The sequence below is a fragment of the Ursus arctos genome, unplaced genomic scaffold, assembly GCF_023065955.2.
Source record: "Ursus arctos isolate Adak ecotype North America unplaced genomic scaffold, UrsArc2.0 scaffold_26, whole genome shotgun sequence".
Classification (NCBI taxonomy): domain Eukaryota; kingdom Metazoa; phylum Chordata; class Mammalia; order Carnivora; family Ursidae; genus Ursus; species Ursus arctos.
In genome coordinates this window covers 31,290,457-31,304,823 of record NW_026622941.1, presented here as the reverse complement: position 1 = coordinate 31,304,823, position 14,367 = coordinate 31,290,457, and the positions used below count along the sequence as shown (strand labels likewise).

The 14,367-nt window shown below is 36.6% G+C and overlaps 2 protein-coding genes across 3 annotated transcripts in view; one reads left to right on the top strand and one right to left on the bottom strand.

The window, feature by feature from the left end:
* The window catches only part of CUNH12orf40 (chromosome unknown C12orf40 homolog), a 105,745-nt gene that overhangs the window by 87,430 nt on the left and 3,948 nt on the right, over positions 1 to 14,367 (bottom strand). The window contains exon 1 of one of the 2 annotated variants that reach the window (XM_044385551.3): positions 1,532 to 1,637. The exons of the other annotated variant lie outside the window; for it this stretch is intronic. Within the exon in view, the coding sequence (XP_044241486.1) occupies positions 1,532 to 1,554 (23 nt within the window). The 5' untranslated portion in view covers positions 1,555 to 1,637. Of the gene's footprint in view, positions 1 to 1,531; positions 1,638 to 14,367 lie in introns of those variants that run through there. 2 annotated transcript variants of the gene reach the window in all.
* The window catches only part of ABCD2 (ATP binding cassette subfamily D member 2), a 66,720-nt gene continuing 56,045 nt past the window's right edge, over positions 3,693 to 14,367 (top strand). The window contains exons 1-2 of the mRNA XM_026502115.4: positions 3,693 to 7,915; positions 9,473 to 9,653. Coding sequence (XP_026357900.2) covers positions 6,977 to 7,915; positions 9,473 to 9,653 — 1,120 coding nt within the window. The 5' untranslated portion in view covers positions 3,693 to 6,976. The remainder of the gene's footprint in view (positions 7,916 to 9,472; positions 9,654 to 14,367) is intronic.

The following is a 14,367-nucleotide window of genomic DNA, read 5'->3' as shown; positions in this document are numbered from 1 at the left end:
GTAAAACTGATGCTCCAGGGAGAGGTGTCATGTTTCTTCTGTGGTTTCTTAAGCCCCAGTGGTACCTAATACCTCCAGGCACAGCACTACCTCATTCTGAGAAACACACCGCTAGACTAAGTTTCCTGCAGTATATTGCTTTTGCATCCTCCCAGCAGCAACTAAAATATTACTCTTTGACTAGCCAGAAGTTTTAAATATATGAGAGAATCATGGCATCTACATTTTAACAGTACTTAAGCATTTGTAAAATGATTTCATATCTCATTTAATATTCACATTTTAAAGACTGTCCAATTCAAAAACATCAAATTATAATCACATATCACCTAAATCTTGTGAAGCCTGTAAGTGAATTTTCCATTTTCTCCAAAGTAGAAGTGTGATGCTAGAACAGCCAGAAGTAATTCAGAGACATTTCTAAAATACAACGCTAACATATTCTTCAATAGGATAAATGCTTCTGCTAAAATTACTGGGCATAGTTACAATACTTGGTGAACATAAAAGCTGTCTTCCTCCTTACAAAATTCCTTAGAATGTAAATGTTTATATTCTAACGATATCACCACGCTCTGCGTCTACTTGTAACAAACACTGTATTTAATAGATTAATATTTCGATTTTAAAAATTCCTTTCATCAAGGAATTTCATCAAATGAAATTACAGGTCCACATTATTTCTATCCTAGTGGACTGTAGGCCAACGGCAATGAAAATGTTACATAAAACTACATTGTCAACCCATCATGCTTCATGTGATTAAAGCTAAATATAAAATAAATTACAAATTTTCTTATGAGTTATTACAGTGAAAATCTGTTGACTTTAGGGGCACCTGGGTCATGATCTCAGGGTCTTGAAATGGAGCCCCATGTCAGGTTCCCTGCTCAGTAGGGAGTCTGCTTGAAGATTCTCTCTCTGCCCCTCCCTCCACTTGTGAGCTCACATGCACACATGCGTGCACCCAGTCTCTCAAATAAATCTTAAAAAATAAATAAATAAATAACTGTTCACTTTACCTCCCTTTAAAAAAGCAAACTAAATTAATGATTGATACTGCCACCGCACCCCCCACCCATGAATTTAGGGGCAGCAAGGAATGGTCTCTTCCATAATACTGTCCAAATTCATGCAGAAACTATATATTGCACGAGAAAAAAACTTGTCATGAGAGAGGGGCAGAGTCGGGAAGAAGGCAGAAGAGGGCTCAGGTGTTGAGAGGCCTCATTAGAGAAGGAAGACGTGGGACACGAGGGAGGGGGAGCGGAGAACCATACTCACTGTGGGCCCCACACCCGAAGCCTTTGGAAAGACTGTACGGAGAAGCCGATTTGCTTTTGGTTTAGAACAGAGAGGTGGTGACTAGGGTCTCCCAACTCGGCTACCAATGAAAACACCCACTCCTGGCAAGGTCTCTCCAGCTCAGGCTGTGTCCACCCCTCCGGGGCTTAGGAAAGAAACGCCATTATGGGAATAAACGTACAGGCACTCGAGGCCTACAATCTGGAGCTCCAGCAACACAACTCACCGGGATCCCCCGACCCAATTCATGTCTCAGAAACTTCTGAGGCCCCAAAGGCAGAAGCTCACACGTCTCCCTTCTGCGCCTCGCCACAGCTTCTTCAGCCTCAGCCAACTCCTTCCGGGCCCAGCCTCCCGACAGCCTCTGCGCCAACGCGGGCTTCTTGCGAGCCTCCCGAAAGCCTCTGCGGTTTCTGCGGAGACAGTGGCCTGATAGGGCCGCAAGGGACGCTGTGGGAAAGCAGCCAGTCCGCCTAAGGGAAGAGGAATCAGCAGTTTTAACCGCTGAGGCAAGGGAAGCCTAAGTAAATGAAGTTTCCGACAGTGGCCACAGGGTTAGTGTTTCAAGCCACCTCCACCATAATTTTATTTAGTTCTGTATTGGGCTCAGCCTTCTTTTTCAGATCAAAGATCAGACTTGGGGGAGAAAAAGAAGGCAAAGACAAAGCTACAAGATCCCTAATCCTAAAGGTGAAGCTTGCATTCCCACTTATCACTCCCCATACAAATCCTTTAAATACCTTTCACATATGGTTTTAATATTAAGTAAACAGATGTTTATTAGGAACGTTGCACTGTAGTGATTTACTATTCTGTACCTTTTGTGAGTTTCTGACAGTGATCAAAATTTTATTTAAGCTGTAAAGGCCCAAAATCTTACTGAAAAAAATCTCAAATCAAGAATTGGGTTTTGCTGCTCATTTCTGCGTTATGTTTGTATATCCTCACAAAACATTTATCCTACAAACTTTTCTATGATATTTTGGTTGGAAACTAGAAATCTCTTGTCACAAATAAATGCACAAAGTACCCTCCCCCCTCAATTGTCATGATTGTTTTCCAGAATTTAACCTAGGGAATATCTCAAAATTTCAAGTATTTTCTGTTAAGTCATTGGGAAGGAGTACATAAAATAGGATTATGTCCCAGGGTAGATATCTTGTTTAATCACATAAATACTGATTTTTATAATAAAAATTCACCAAGTATACCTATTATGGTTTTAATCAGACCAGGTGAATACAGCATTTCAGAACAAATTAGTCTTCCACATGGAGTGGCTGATCATTTTTCAGTGACTAAACTATACAGTCAAGGCAGAAGCAATGACCCAGAGTTATTAGACTTTCCTACTTTCAACATTTTTAAGCAGGTACAAATTGACTAAATTAACTAAAAGGGGAAAATAATTTGCTAAAGGATTAACCGACTCTTTTGATATATTGTATGTGAAAGGACATAAAGGAGAGGTTGATCAATTTACTGAGAAATCAAGAACTCTCACTGCTTTCCTTCCAGTCACAGAGAGGCAGAAGTGGTCAATTAGGCTAAGGAAAAAATTGACCTATGAGACACATCTTCAGACAAGATATTTGCTGGTTTTTCCTTCACAGCAAAAGACATTTCCTTATGAACTAGTTATTAGGTGGTTATTTTTAACAGCTGAAATGTTGACCTAAGCTCTCATCTTTAGTGTTGTTTCTGCCTCACATGAATAAGACTAACATGATCGATAGATAATGAGTCAAACACAGTGCTATTTTAGGGCCAGTAGGGCAATAAGGTAATCTCTTGGGTCAGGAAACAGTTCAAGAAAGGAATACAGCACAGATGAAATACTACTTAGCATTTGGTGAAAGGAAATCCACATAAAATTCTTAAATCTTAATTTATCTTTATTATTAAAAAATATTTACTTTCTGGTGATTTACTATCTAAACATACAACATATATATTGTCTACATTATACATTTTTTATTTATATGTTTGTATATGTAGATCTATTATAAAATCATTTTTTATAATGATGTTTTACAGTTTATAAAGCATATGGTTTAATTTGTTTTATATATATTCTTGAGTATATAGAGAATCTATTTAATCTGGCTCTTCCATGGATATTAGTAGTTCACAGTTCACTTTGACACTGACATTAAGAATATCACACCTCAGGGGCACCTAGGTTGGTTAAGAATATCACACCTCAGGGTCACCTAGGTTGGTTAAGAATATCACACCTCAGGGGCTCAGTTGGTTAAGCATTCAACTCTTGGTCTCAGCTCAGGTCTTAATCTCAGTGTCGGGAGTCCAAGCCCCACATTGGGTTTCACACTGGGCATGAAATATACTTTAAAAAAAAATCACACTTGAGAAGAGAGTAATTTGATAACTATTATTTATTTTTAATTTTTATGCATTTTCAAGATCTTTTTCTAAGATCTTTCTCCTCTCTTAAGCAAATTTTAATACTTTTCCATACAAACACATGTAAAGTTGAGAAGCTTGAGTAGAAATTAGGCTGAATTATGTTTAGTGTAGTAACAAGTGATTTCTTTGAACCTCCTTTTTGTCACCTAATTTGGAATTCAAAACAAATTAATATTATCTTTGTTTTAATTGAATATCACCAGTATAAAAAATGAAAGAATTACCTTGACATTCTTAGTTTCTTACTTAAGTGGGATATATTTCCAACTGGAATTACCTATCTGGTTTCCTATCATCTTGAATACTTCCTCTGAATGTCCTGAAGGCTGGAACATAGTCTCAGATGCTAGGACCAAATCTGACCTTTGGGAGCAAGGTGGAATGAAGGGTGGGAGTAGAATTTAAATGGTTTTGTACTTAGGTCTGTACTTAAGGAGCTCAACATCAAGTCAAATCTCACATTGACCTTTTCCCCAGTTATAGTAACTGGCTTTCAACTTTCCTTGTACACAATTCTAGCAACCAAATTTCTATCTTATTTTCCTCATACCTACATCCTCATTCTAACAAGTCTTTCACCACACATTAAAAGCTTGCTCCTGTACCCCAGCCTCCATATCACTTGGTAAACTGACCTAGCTACAATTAAGCGTGGGCCTGTTTGGATCTCTAATGTTCTTTGCATCTAGATTCCCACTACACTGCTCCTTCTATGAAATGCTGTCCTATGTCAGTGATGTAAGCCACTTGCCTCGACTGCCAGCAGCTTTCTGACCTACACATCCCTCTGTGTAGCATGTTCTGCCTGGCTGAACACCCTCTTGTCATTCCCACTTAAGTTTACCCTGGCCTTCCACTTGTCTGTCCCAGTGAGGAGATGTGACATAAAGAATTAAAATTTGTAAATGTCAGACAGCCTTATTTGACACATGAAAAGCATAAGATTAGGAATAAAAGATGTTGAAAATACCTACTATAACACCATGATCTCTACACACAGACTTAGAAAGTCTTAATGAAATGATTGTGCCGCTAATATGGCCAACTATCAAAGAGACTTGCATGAATTTGCCACTCATGCATTATAAATTTGCTGAATTGAATGCAAACAAACGAAAAGAGACCTGTGATGATTCTTGGAATTAATATAGGTACATGGGAAAAGAGTTTTTAAAGTTTACGAATATTATTACTTATAAAAGAATAGTTCTTTACTCATAGTAAACTGAATAACAAAGATCATTCAACACCGAGACAAGTTTTATATTCTATCACAGGGGTTGGCAAACTTCTTCTGAAGGGGGTCAGGTAGAGTAAATATTTAGGCTCTGTTTCATCTACTCAATTCTGTCACTGTGACTTGAAAACCATAAACAATAAGCAAATAAATGGGTACGGCTATGTTCCAATAAAACTTTATTTCTGGATGCCGAAATAAAAATTTCAGAACCGTTTCATGTCATAAAATATTCTTCTTTTGATGTTTTTTTTTTTTTTCAGATTTTTATTTCTTTATTTGGGAGAGAGCAAGAGAGCGAGAGTACAAGCAGGGGAGGGACAGAAGAAGAGGGAGAAGCAGGCTCCTGGCTGAGCAGGGAGCCCAACTTGGGGTCCAATTCCAGGACCCTGAGGTCATGAACTGAGTCTAAGGCAGACACTTAACAGAGCCACCCAAGCGCACCTCTTTTGATGTGTTTTCAACCACTTTAAAACGTATAAACTATTCTTGGCTAAAGGGCCAGATTTGGTTGTAATTTGCCAACCTCTGTTTAATGCATATTTTCCCAGACTTCCAGATGACTAGAGATGTGTATGTATGTTGTGTATAGGGGGAGCGGGTGGGAAAGCAAAAATGTTTTTGCATATTTGGGAATATACCCAACCTTACCTAAAAAAAGGCTCTTTACATTTTTTGAATATTTTTAATATTTAATATTTGGAGATAATTCTGAACATAGTCAAGCAGAATTTTGCTTGACTATTTAGCAGTTTAAGTCCTCCATTCGTGATGTACAGAATTTTTCTTTAACACACTTGCTTTTTGTCAAGTAACCAAGATGGACATGGGAAGTAACCAGGAGATTATCTCTAAGCCTAAACAAAAGAAACAAAACAAAAGCTTGAAAAAGACAAAAACAAACAAAACTCTTGAAAAATAAGTAATGTTCTGGAGAAGCTAGTCACATACCTCCAAGTACAACTATCTAAAGAACACAGGGAGATGGAAAAGGAAACATTGCACTGGTTTAATAGTCACATTGTAAATAAATATGCTTCATTGCTAAAAATAGTAGTTACGGGGCTCGAAGATTTTTTTATAAGGACAAGTAAACACGGAGATGAAAGTATAGCAAATAATTATTTTTTTATAATACAGAAGATTTCTACTTATTTACCAGAAAAAAAAAGGGGGGGGGAACCCTCAACCACAACTTGTCTGATAGGTTTTAGGACTTCATGTGATACCACAGAGAGAAAAAAATAAAATGGGGGGAGGGGAGTGGCACCAAAAAGCAGATCTAAGTATTTGATACTTTGTTCTTTCCAGTGCCCTCCAAACTTGTCACTTTCTTCTCTCTCCATTTTAGATTCATTGCATACCCTTTTCAGATTCTTTTTCTGTCAACCCTCTTGTCCCTCCTCCCTCATCTCCCTAGCTCCTTCTCCCTCATCTCGTTTTATAGCTCTTTGAAAATCTCCCTTTCTTTTTGCTCTTCCCCTTGTGGTACCTACCAAAACCTCAGAGAAGAGATGTATATTCTGAAACTTCTGTGGGCTTCTAAGTGACGCTGAGCATGCTCAGTAGCTAGGGCAGGTTTTGTCGCCAGCAGCTGCCCTGATTCGACCTCTCCTAAAATAGACGTTTAACTCTTTGAATTCCTGCTTAAAGATGTAATTCGTTTTGCTCTCCTCATTTTCAAGGTTCAAAGGGAGGCAGCGAGGATTCCAAGGTCCCACCGCTCTCCCAGCCAATGAGGAGCCCGAGAGGGAGGAGCCTGGGGCGGCTTGGTGCAGCTTGAGCTTCTGAGGGATTCATCCCCGTAGATGCCTTGGAGTCTGAGCTCTGCTGCATCTGTCACAGCAGAGCAAAATTAAAGCAAAAACAAAAACAAAAAACAGAAGAGGAGAAATGCTGCAGACTATGGAACGCTGTAGGACTTACTGAAACATTTGCTGGGGATTCCCGTGGAGCATGATCTTTTAAAACCAATTCCTTTTGAAGCCTGTTTGGGTAACTGGGAAAATGACAAATATGCTAAATGCAGCAGCTGATCGGGTGAAATGGACCAGATCGAGTGCTGCTAAAAGGGCTGCCTGCCTGGTGGCTGCGGCATATGCTCTGAAAACACTCTATCCCATCATTGGCAAGCGTTTAAAGCAATCTGGCCACAGGAAGAAAAAAGAAGCAGTTTATCCGGCTGCAGAGAACAGAGAAATACTGCATTGCACCGAGAACATTTGTAAAAAACCTTGTCCTGGAGTGAATGCAGATTTTTTCAAACAGCTGCTAGAACTTCGGAAAATTCTCTTTCCAAAACTTGTGACCACTGAAACAGGCTGGCTCTGCCTCCACTCGGTGGCTCTAATCTCAAGAACCTTTCTGTCTATCTACGTGGCTGGTCTGGATGGAAAAATCGTGAAAAGCATCGTGGAAAAGAAGCCTCGGACTTTCATCATCAAATTAATCAAGTGGCTTATGATTGCTATCCCTGCCACCTTTGTTAACAGTGCAATCAGGTACCTGGAGTGCAAACTGGCTTTGGCCTTCAGAACTCGCCTGGTAGACCATGCCTATGAAACCTATTTTACAAATCAGACTTATTATAAGGTGATCAACATGGATGGGAGGCTGGCAAACCCTGACCAATCTCTTACTGAGGATATTATGATGTTCTCCCAATCTGTGGCTCACTTATATTCCAATCTGACCAAGCCTATTTTAGATGTAATCCTGACCTCCTATACGCTTATCCAGACTGCTACATCCCGAGGAGCGAGCCCAATTGGACCCACCCTACTAGCAGGACTTGTGGTATATGCCACTGCTAAAGTTTTGAAAGCCTGCTCTCCCAAATTTGGTAAATTGGTGGCTGAAGAAGCTCACAGAAAAGGCTATTTGCGGTATGTGCACTCCAGAATTATAGCCAATGTCGAAGAAATTGCCTTTTACAGAGGACATAAGGTAAGACAGAAATTAAGGTGATGAGTGAAATGTGAGACTCTTCCAGCTGCCACTGCAGTGCTAGATACCATCTGTTGTCCTGTTGATGGACCCACTTCTTTAGCGTTTTAGATTTCTATGACATCTAAACCTGTTTTGAAATATATGCTTCCTTACCTTTTTAATTACAATCTGTTAAAGAACTGTGGAGTGCAAACTTTTCTGAAGTTTCATGAGAATAAGATTTTCAGCAATCTGAAAAACAGTCTACTTAGCCTCAGTTACCCAAATATGTTCAGAATTATCTCCAAAACATTTTCATAAAACTTAAATTCTAACTGGTTGGTCCTAGAGCATTAGAAGAAAATTTTTGTTTGGAACTCAGTAAACATATTTCCACTAGGTTGGTAAATTTAGGATGGTATTCTTGTTGTTGTTCCTTTGTTTTTCAAGAAGGGGAAAAAAACCATGCTTTTACATGAAAGACAAGTTTGACAATTTTGCATATCTGATCAATGGAGTGACCTCAGTCCTAAGAATTGCAGGAGAATGTGTCTCACAAACAGCATTTACATTACTCTTAGTTAATGTTCAGCACCATATTTTGACACAAATAAAAAGAGGCAATGAAATGAAATTTTGCCTAGCTTTGAGGGAAAAGCTAAGATTAGAGAAGAAATGAGGATGAGAAAAGGAGTTCCAGAATGTTATTTTTTAAATATTAAAGATTTTCAACATCAAGTAGATCCCTAAAATAGTTAGCCTAATTACATAAGCTTGCAGTGCATTAAAGTAACTTCAGAATATTAACTATGATGGAAATTTTTATGGTGATGCATCTGAAATCTTAATACAAATGAATTTGCAAATGAAATATTAAGGAATTCTGAAGCTGAAAATGGTATTTTAATTACCAAATAGAATTATTTAATTTTTGAAGCATCATCAATTATCAAAAAAATTCTGAAGTAGTAGCAACCTGAAGAAGAAAATTTAAAGCAAATTTAGGACTTCTACTCCCACTTGAAAATTGGTCTCATGTGTTATAGTAACCATACTGATTGGTCATTCCTCTTGAATCATTGAACTCGGTGATGTAAATTATAGCATCCTGTAGGCTTCTTGCATTTAAGAGAAAATCCAGTAAATTGAGTTAGTTCAGAAGTGGAGTTAATTACACATATATGTGTCATGTCTTTATTTTTAGATGTTTTTGGTTTGATCAAAGAAGATAAGGTCTAACATGGTTTATTCATGTCTCACAGGATATTATTTAATTTTAACATCTTATACATATAATTTTGAAATCATAATTATAAATCACTTATATGTATTTTATACTTAACATCATACTGACTGAGCATTATGGTTTTTTAAAAAATAATACAGGTGTGGCCAAAACTAGATAATAATGGCTAATCCTGATATTGATCTATTTATTGGTTGTTAGAATCATAGATAATACTATACTAAGTAAAACAAAATATATATGCTTATATATTTGAAAGTCCTCAAACATATAATATTTAATTTTATAGTTCCTGCTAGGTTAATCCTTATCTCTTCTTCCCTCCATAGGTAGAAATGAAGCAACTCCAGAAAAGTTACAAAGCTTTAGCAGATCAGATAAACCTCATTTTATCCAAACGTTTGTGGTACATCATGATAGAGCAATTCTTGATGAAGTATGTTTGGAGCAGCAGTGGACTGATTATGGTGGCTGTACCTATTATCACCGCAACTGGCTTTGCAGATGGTGGTAATGACATTTATGCTCAATCTCAAGTATATGTTTAAAATTAGTTCTCTTGAAGCTGTCACTGCTGGTTTTGTGTGAGAGAAACTGTGTGTGCAGTTACTCTATGGTCATTATTGGTCAGAAACAATGGCAGACCTTGCGGCATCCAATAATAAGATCAGCAATATTAAAAAAAAAATGACAAGTGGCTCAAAACACCTTTCTAGTTCTGAGATATTTCAGAGATCTCTGATGCAGTGTGTCTGGGACTTAACCTTGAGCACTTTTAATTATTCTGCCTAACACACAATGATTCTTTAGTTTGCATTTAAATTCAAAACAAATTAATACCTTCAAAAAGAGTATTATACAAGTTCTCCCCATGTGTTGTAAACTTCAGTTCTGTACATTCTGTGCTTTTAGTCTATAACTATTCTATAACTGGATCAGCCCTGATTTGTGATTTGAAGAACTGGTTGACTACATGAAGGAACCAGGAATATTATTTCAGGGAATGCTTCATGCCCTGGAACAAGCTCTCCTCTACTTGTAGGTAATACAGATAATATCCTATGTAGCGGGATTTAGTGGCACTGTGGGAGGTAGGGCTTAACACGTTCCAGGCATCTAATTCTATTCTGTCACTATCTCAGTGGTTTTAACCAACATTTTCATCCTTTGGAATAACTAAAAAAGATAAGGGCAAGAAGGACAACATTAAAATGTTGTATAAAACCTAAGATGGGAGTTTGGGTTGTAATTGACAAGGATGGGGGAATTAATTAAAAAAGCATCATTTTTCTGCTCTTCCTCCAAAATAAAATATTCTCCCTCCTCTTTAAAAACCACTTGACCAGAATTGGCCTTGGCGTTGAAGGCGCTAGAGAAAAGCATGGTCTTTGTAGTGAGACAGAGCTTTGCTCAACACTTGGCTTTCCCTCTTCCTGCCTGTATCCTCTTAGGCATGTTAATTAAACTTTCTAAAAATCAGTTTCCTCACCTATAAAATGAAAATCAGAAAGGCTACTTCAGAGAGCTGTTGTAAGGATTTAGTAAAGTAATGTTTATAAAGTACAGAGCATACTCTTGATGTTCTTGATATATGGTGACAATTATTACTTAGAAAGCACAAGGCAGCACTAAAAGAGCGTAACAGAATTCACACTATATTACAGTTATTTTTGGTATTGAATTGAGAATCAGTAGTTATTTGTTTGAAGTCATCTAATAAAAACAAGTACAATATTACCTTTTCTATACTATATTGAAAAAGTGCTTCAATGCTTTAACCAATTCTTACAAAAATATTTGTCAAATTTGAGTCTTTCTTAACCTAAAATTGTTCACTCTAGTAAATTAAGATTTGTCAGTCCCTTAGTGTTGAGTACTATACATATACCAAATATATTCCACAACTTAACTGATAGCCAGTGTATTTAGATCGCTAGGAAAACTAAATTTTATGTTTTTATATTTTGTTTTTTAATCATTTTAATAAGTTTATATTGAAAAAGTCATTGTTAGTAATAATACTTTCAGATTTAATCCTTCCATAATGAAATAATTACTTTTTCAAAAGAGTATTAGAGAAAAAAAAGACAACTTAAAAACCTATGGTCTTAAGATTAGTTTTACTAAGAAACTTGACAAAATCATCAGATATTCATAGTGAGTCTCTAAATTTATGGATAAAAGTTTCATTTGGAATATATATTAGAGATAACCCCAATGACAAGATTATGGTGTAGTTATGTTAGTCCTTGGAAGCACTGGTCTTATTAGAAAACCCTGAAGTATTCACCACAGAACAAAGAAAATGCAACTATTAATGGTGACAAATTAACCCCACAGAGACCAGTTAGAAGTAAACAGTGTATGCAAAGAGTCTAACAATCTTACTTCTGTAGGTGATGTAATAAGATGTTTAAAAGTAAATCCTATAAATCCTGAAAATATCTTATTAAACTAAAGAGACAACATAAAAATTTTAAATAGAAATTATGATAATAATTACATTTATGCAAATAAACCAAGTAATTCTTAAAGCTTCCTTTCAGAAGAAAATTTTATACAAAGAGAAGCAATATGACAATTACACAGACAAAAAATGAATTCGTATGTCAACATAATGAGAGTACACTTCACTATCTTCTGTAATTCCTAAAGTTACTACATGTATGCTTATAATGTTTCTATGCATATTTTTACTAAATATATTGACCTACAATAATTAAACATATGAAAATATTAAGTTACCATTCTACTCAGGTAGAATTACTTTTTTTTTTTTTAGATAATGATAGGTCTTTGAGGTCTTGGAATTACATACCCTATATTCTAATCTTGTCTTCAATCTTAATTTACACATATGCCTTGCATTGTCTCTAATGTTAGAGACGAATCAAGCACCTGATACTGTGCATTTTAAGACAAAAATACATGGGAAAAAATGGGTGAATAAAAGAGGTATGGCAAAGAGAAAAGGAGAAAAGGTAGGATAGAGAAAAGAAAGAAAAGAATAGATAAAAAGAAGCAGGGCACTGATCAAATTTTGATTCTGCTATTTAATACTTACCCATCCTTGAGAAAGTTACATAAGCTTTTATGTCCCAGTTTTCCCATCATAACTACAGGGATAAGAATATATATCTCACAGAATTGTTATGAAATTATGTATAAAGTATTTAATGTGCTTTGAAACAGTCCTTGGCAAATAATAAAAACTTAGGTGGAAGCAATTGTTAATATTTACTATAGTCTTACCATGTGGGCATTGGAGTCAGATGTTCTGGGTTCAAATTCTGATTCTTTTGTTTACTACGTAAGACTGTGACTATGGGCAAATCATTTAACCTTTCTGTGCTTCTCGTTGCCAAATGGGGGTAATTATAGCAGGCTGGTTACAAGGATAAAAGAAGGTGACTTATGTAAAACTTAGAATATTGCCTGCCTCGTAAGAAATGCTCAATAGATGTTCGCTGGCATGGTTATTGTAGTTAAAGGAGCAAGGCATTTGGAAATGATTAGCAAATCCGAGGTGAAAATGTCAATAGGAGGAAGAGCATGCATAATTTTTCTTTTCTTTTCCTTTTTTTTTTTGGGGGGGGGGGAGGAGAAAAGAAAAATCGTTCTCTAGTAGTTTTGTTATACCATTTACCTACAACTTTAAGTGAAATCTTATGGTAAGGACAGGAATATGTTTATATTCAAGTTCACTTTATGAAATTGCATATGGAATCATGCCATTTTCACATCAGAAGAGGAGCGTCCAAGCCTTCTAGTCTAGAGCCCCAGAATTGCCTACAGTCACACAGATGGTTAATGGAAGCCCTGAGGATAGAAGACACTATATAATTCTTAGTGCACTGCCTTTTTCCCCTTCACCATGCTGCCTCCATATTAGCTATATTGGAACTTGCTCTAGAAAGGATTTAAATTAGATTGACACTAAGTAATCATGTAACCAGATGGTTGAAAAAGAGGCACTGAAATAGTTAATTATGTATATTTTCTATTTTGTATTTTTAGAGGATATTTCCGCCTTTATTTTATATTAAGAGAGAGATTGAAATTATATGAAGAAAATAGTTACCTGGGAGCTATCATCTCATTTTTTTTAAATGTTAAGTTCAGTATAGTTAACATAGTGTTATATTAGTTTCAGGTGTACAATATTGTGATTCAACTATTCCATACATCACCCGGTGCTCACCAAGGCAAGTGCACTCCTTAATCCCCATCACCTATCTCACACATCCCCCCTACCCACCTCCCCTCTGATAACCATTATAGTTAAGAGTCTGTTTCTTGGTTTGTCTCTCTCTCTTTCTTTTTTTTCCTTTTCTCATTTGTTTTGTTTCTTAAATGCCACATGAGTGAAATCATATGGTATTTGTCTTTCTCTGACTGACTCATTTTGCTTAGCATTATAATCTCTAGCTCTATCCATGTTGTTGCAAATGGCAAGATTTCATTCTTTCTTATGGATGAATAATATTCCATTGTGTATGTATACCACATCTTTTTTATCTGTTCATCAATTGATCATCAATTGATCAATCCAATCCATCAATACCATATTTTGGCTATTGTAAATAATGCTGCCATAAATATAGGGGTACATGTATCCCTTTGAATTAGTGTTTTTGTATTCTTTAGGTAAAACAACCAGATCATATGGTAGCTCTATTTTTAATTTTTTGAGGAACCTCCACACTGTTTTCCACAGTGGCTGCACCAGTTTGCCTCCCCCAACAGCACATGAGAGTTCCTTTTTCTCCACATCCTTGCCAACACTTGTTGTTTCTTGTGTTTTGGGTTTTAGCCATTCTAGTAGGTGTGAGATGATACCTCATTGTAGTTTTGATTTGCATTTCCCTGAAAATGAGTGATGTTGAGCATCTTTTCTGTTTCTATCGGCCATCTGGTATCATCTCAATTTTTTTAATGTTATAGGCCACTTTTCTTCATATCAAGAACAGTTCTGGGCAAGGCCAAGGAAAACTGTTTATAGGTCCCTCCTGCCAGACCTTATCACAGACATTAACAGGGAAGAAGCATCTAAGCCGCTAGCACTGCCAATGGTGTCTGTCTGTGGGTGGTCTGCTAGTGTAAGGTGGCACGTCAAAAGTAGCCACTGAGAGGCACTGTTCTTAAGAATGGAACTAAACTCGATCATCACCTAGTAACAGGGCGATGTTTTTTATTCCTAAAATGTACCTCCAATAAGACTATA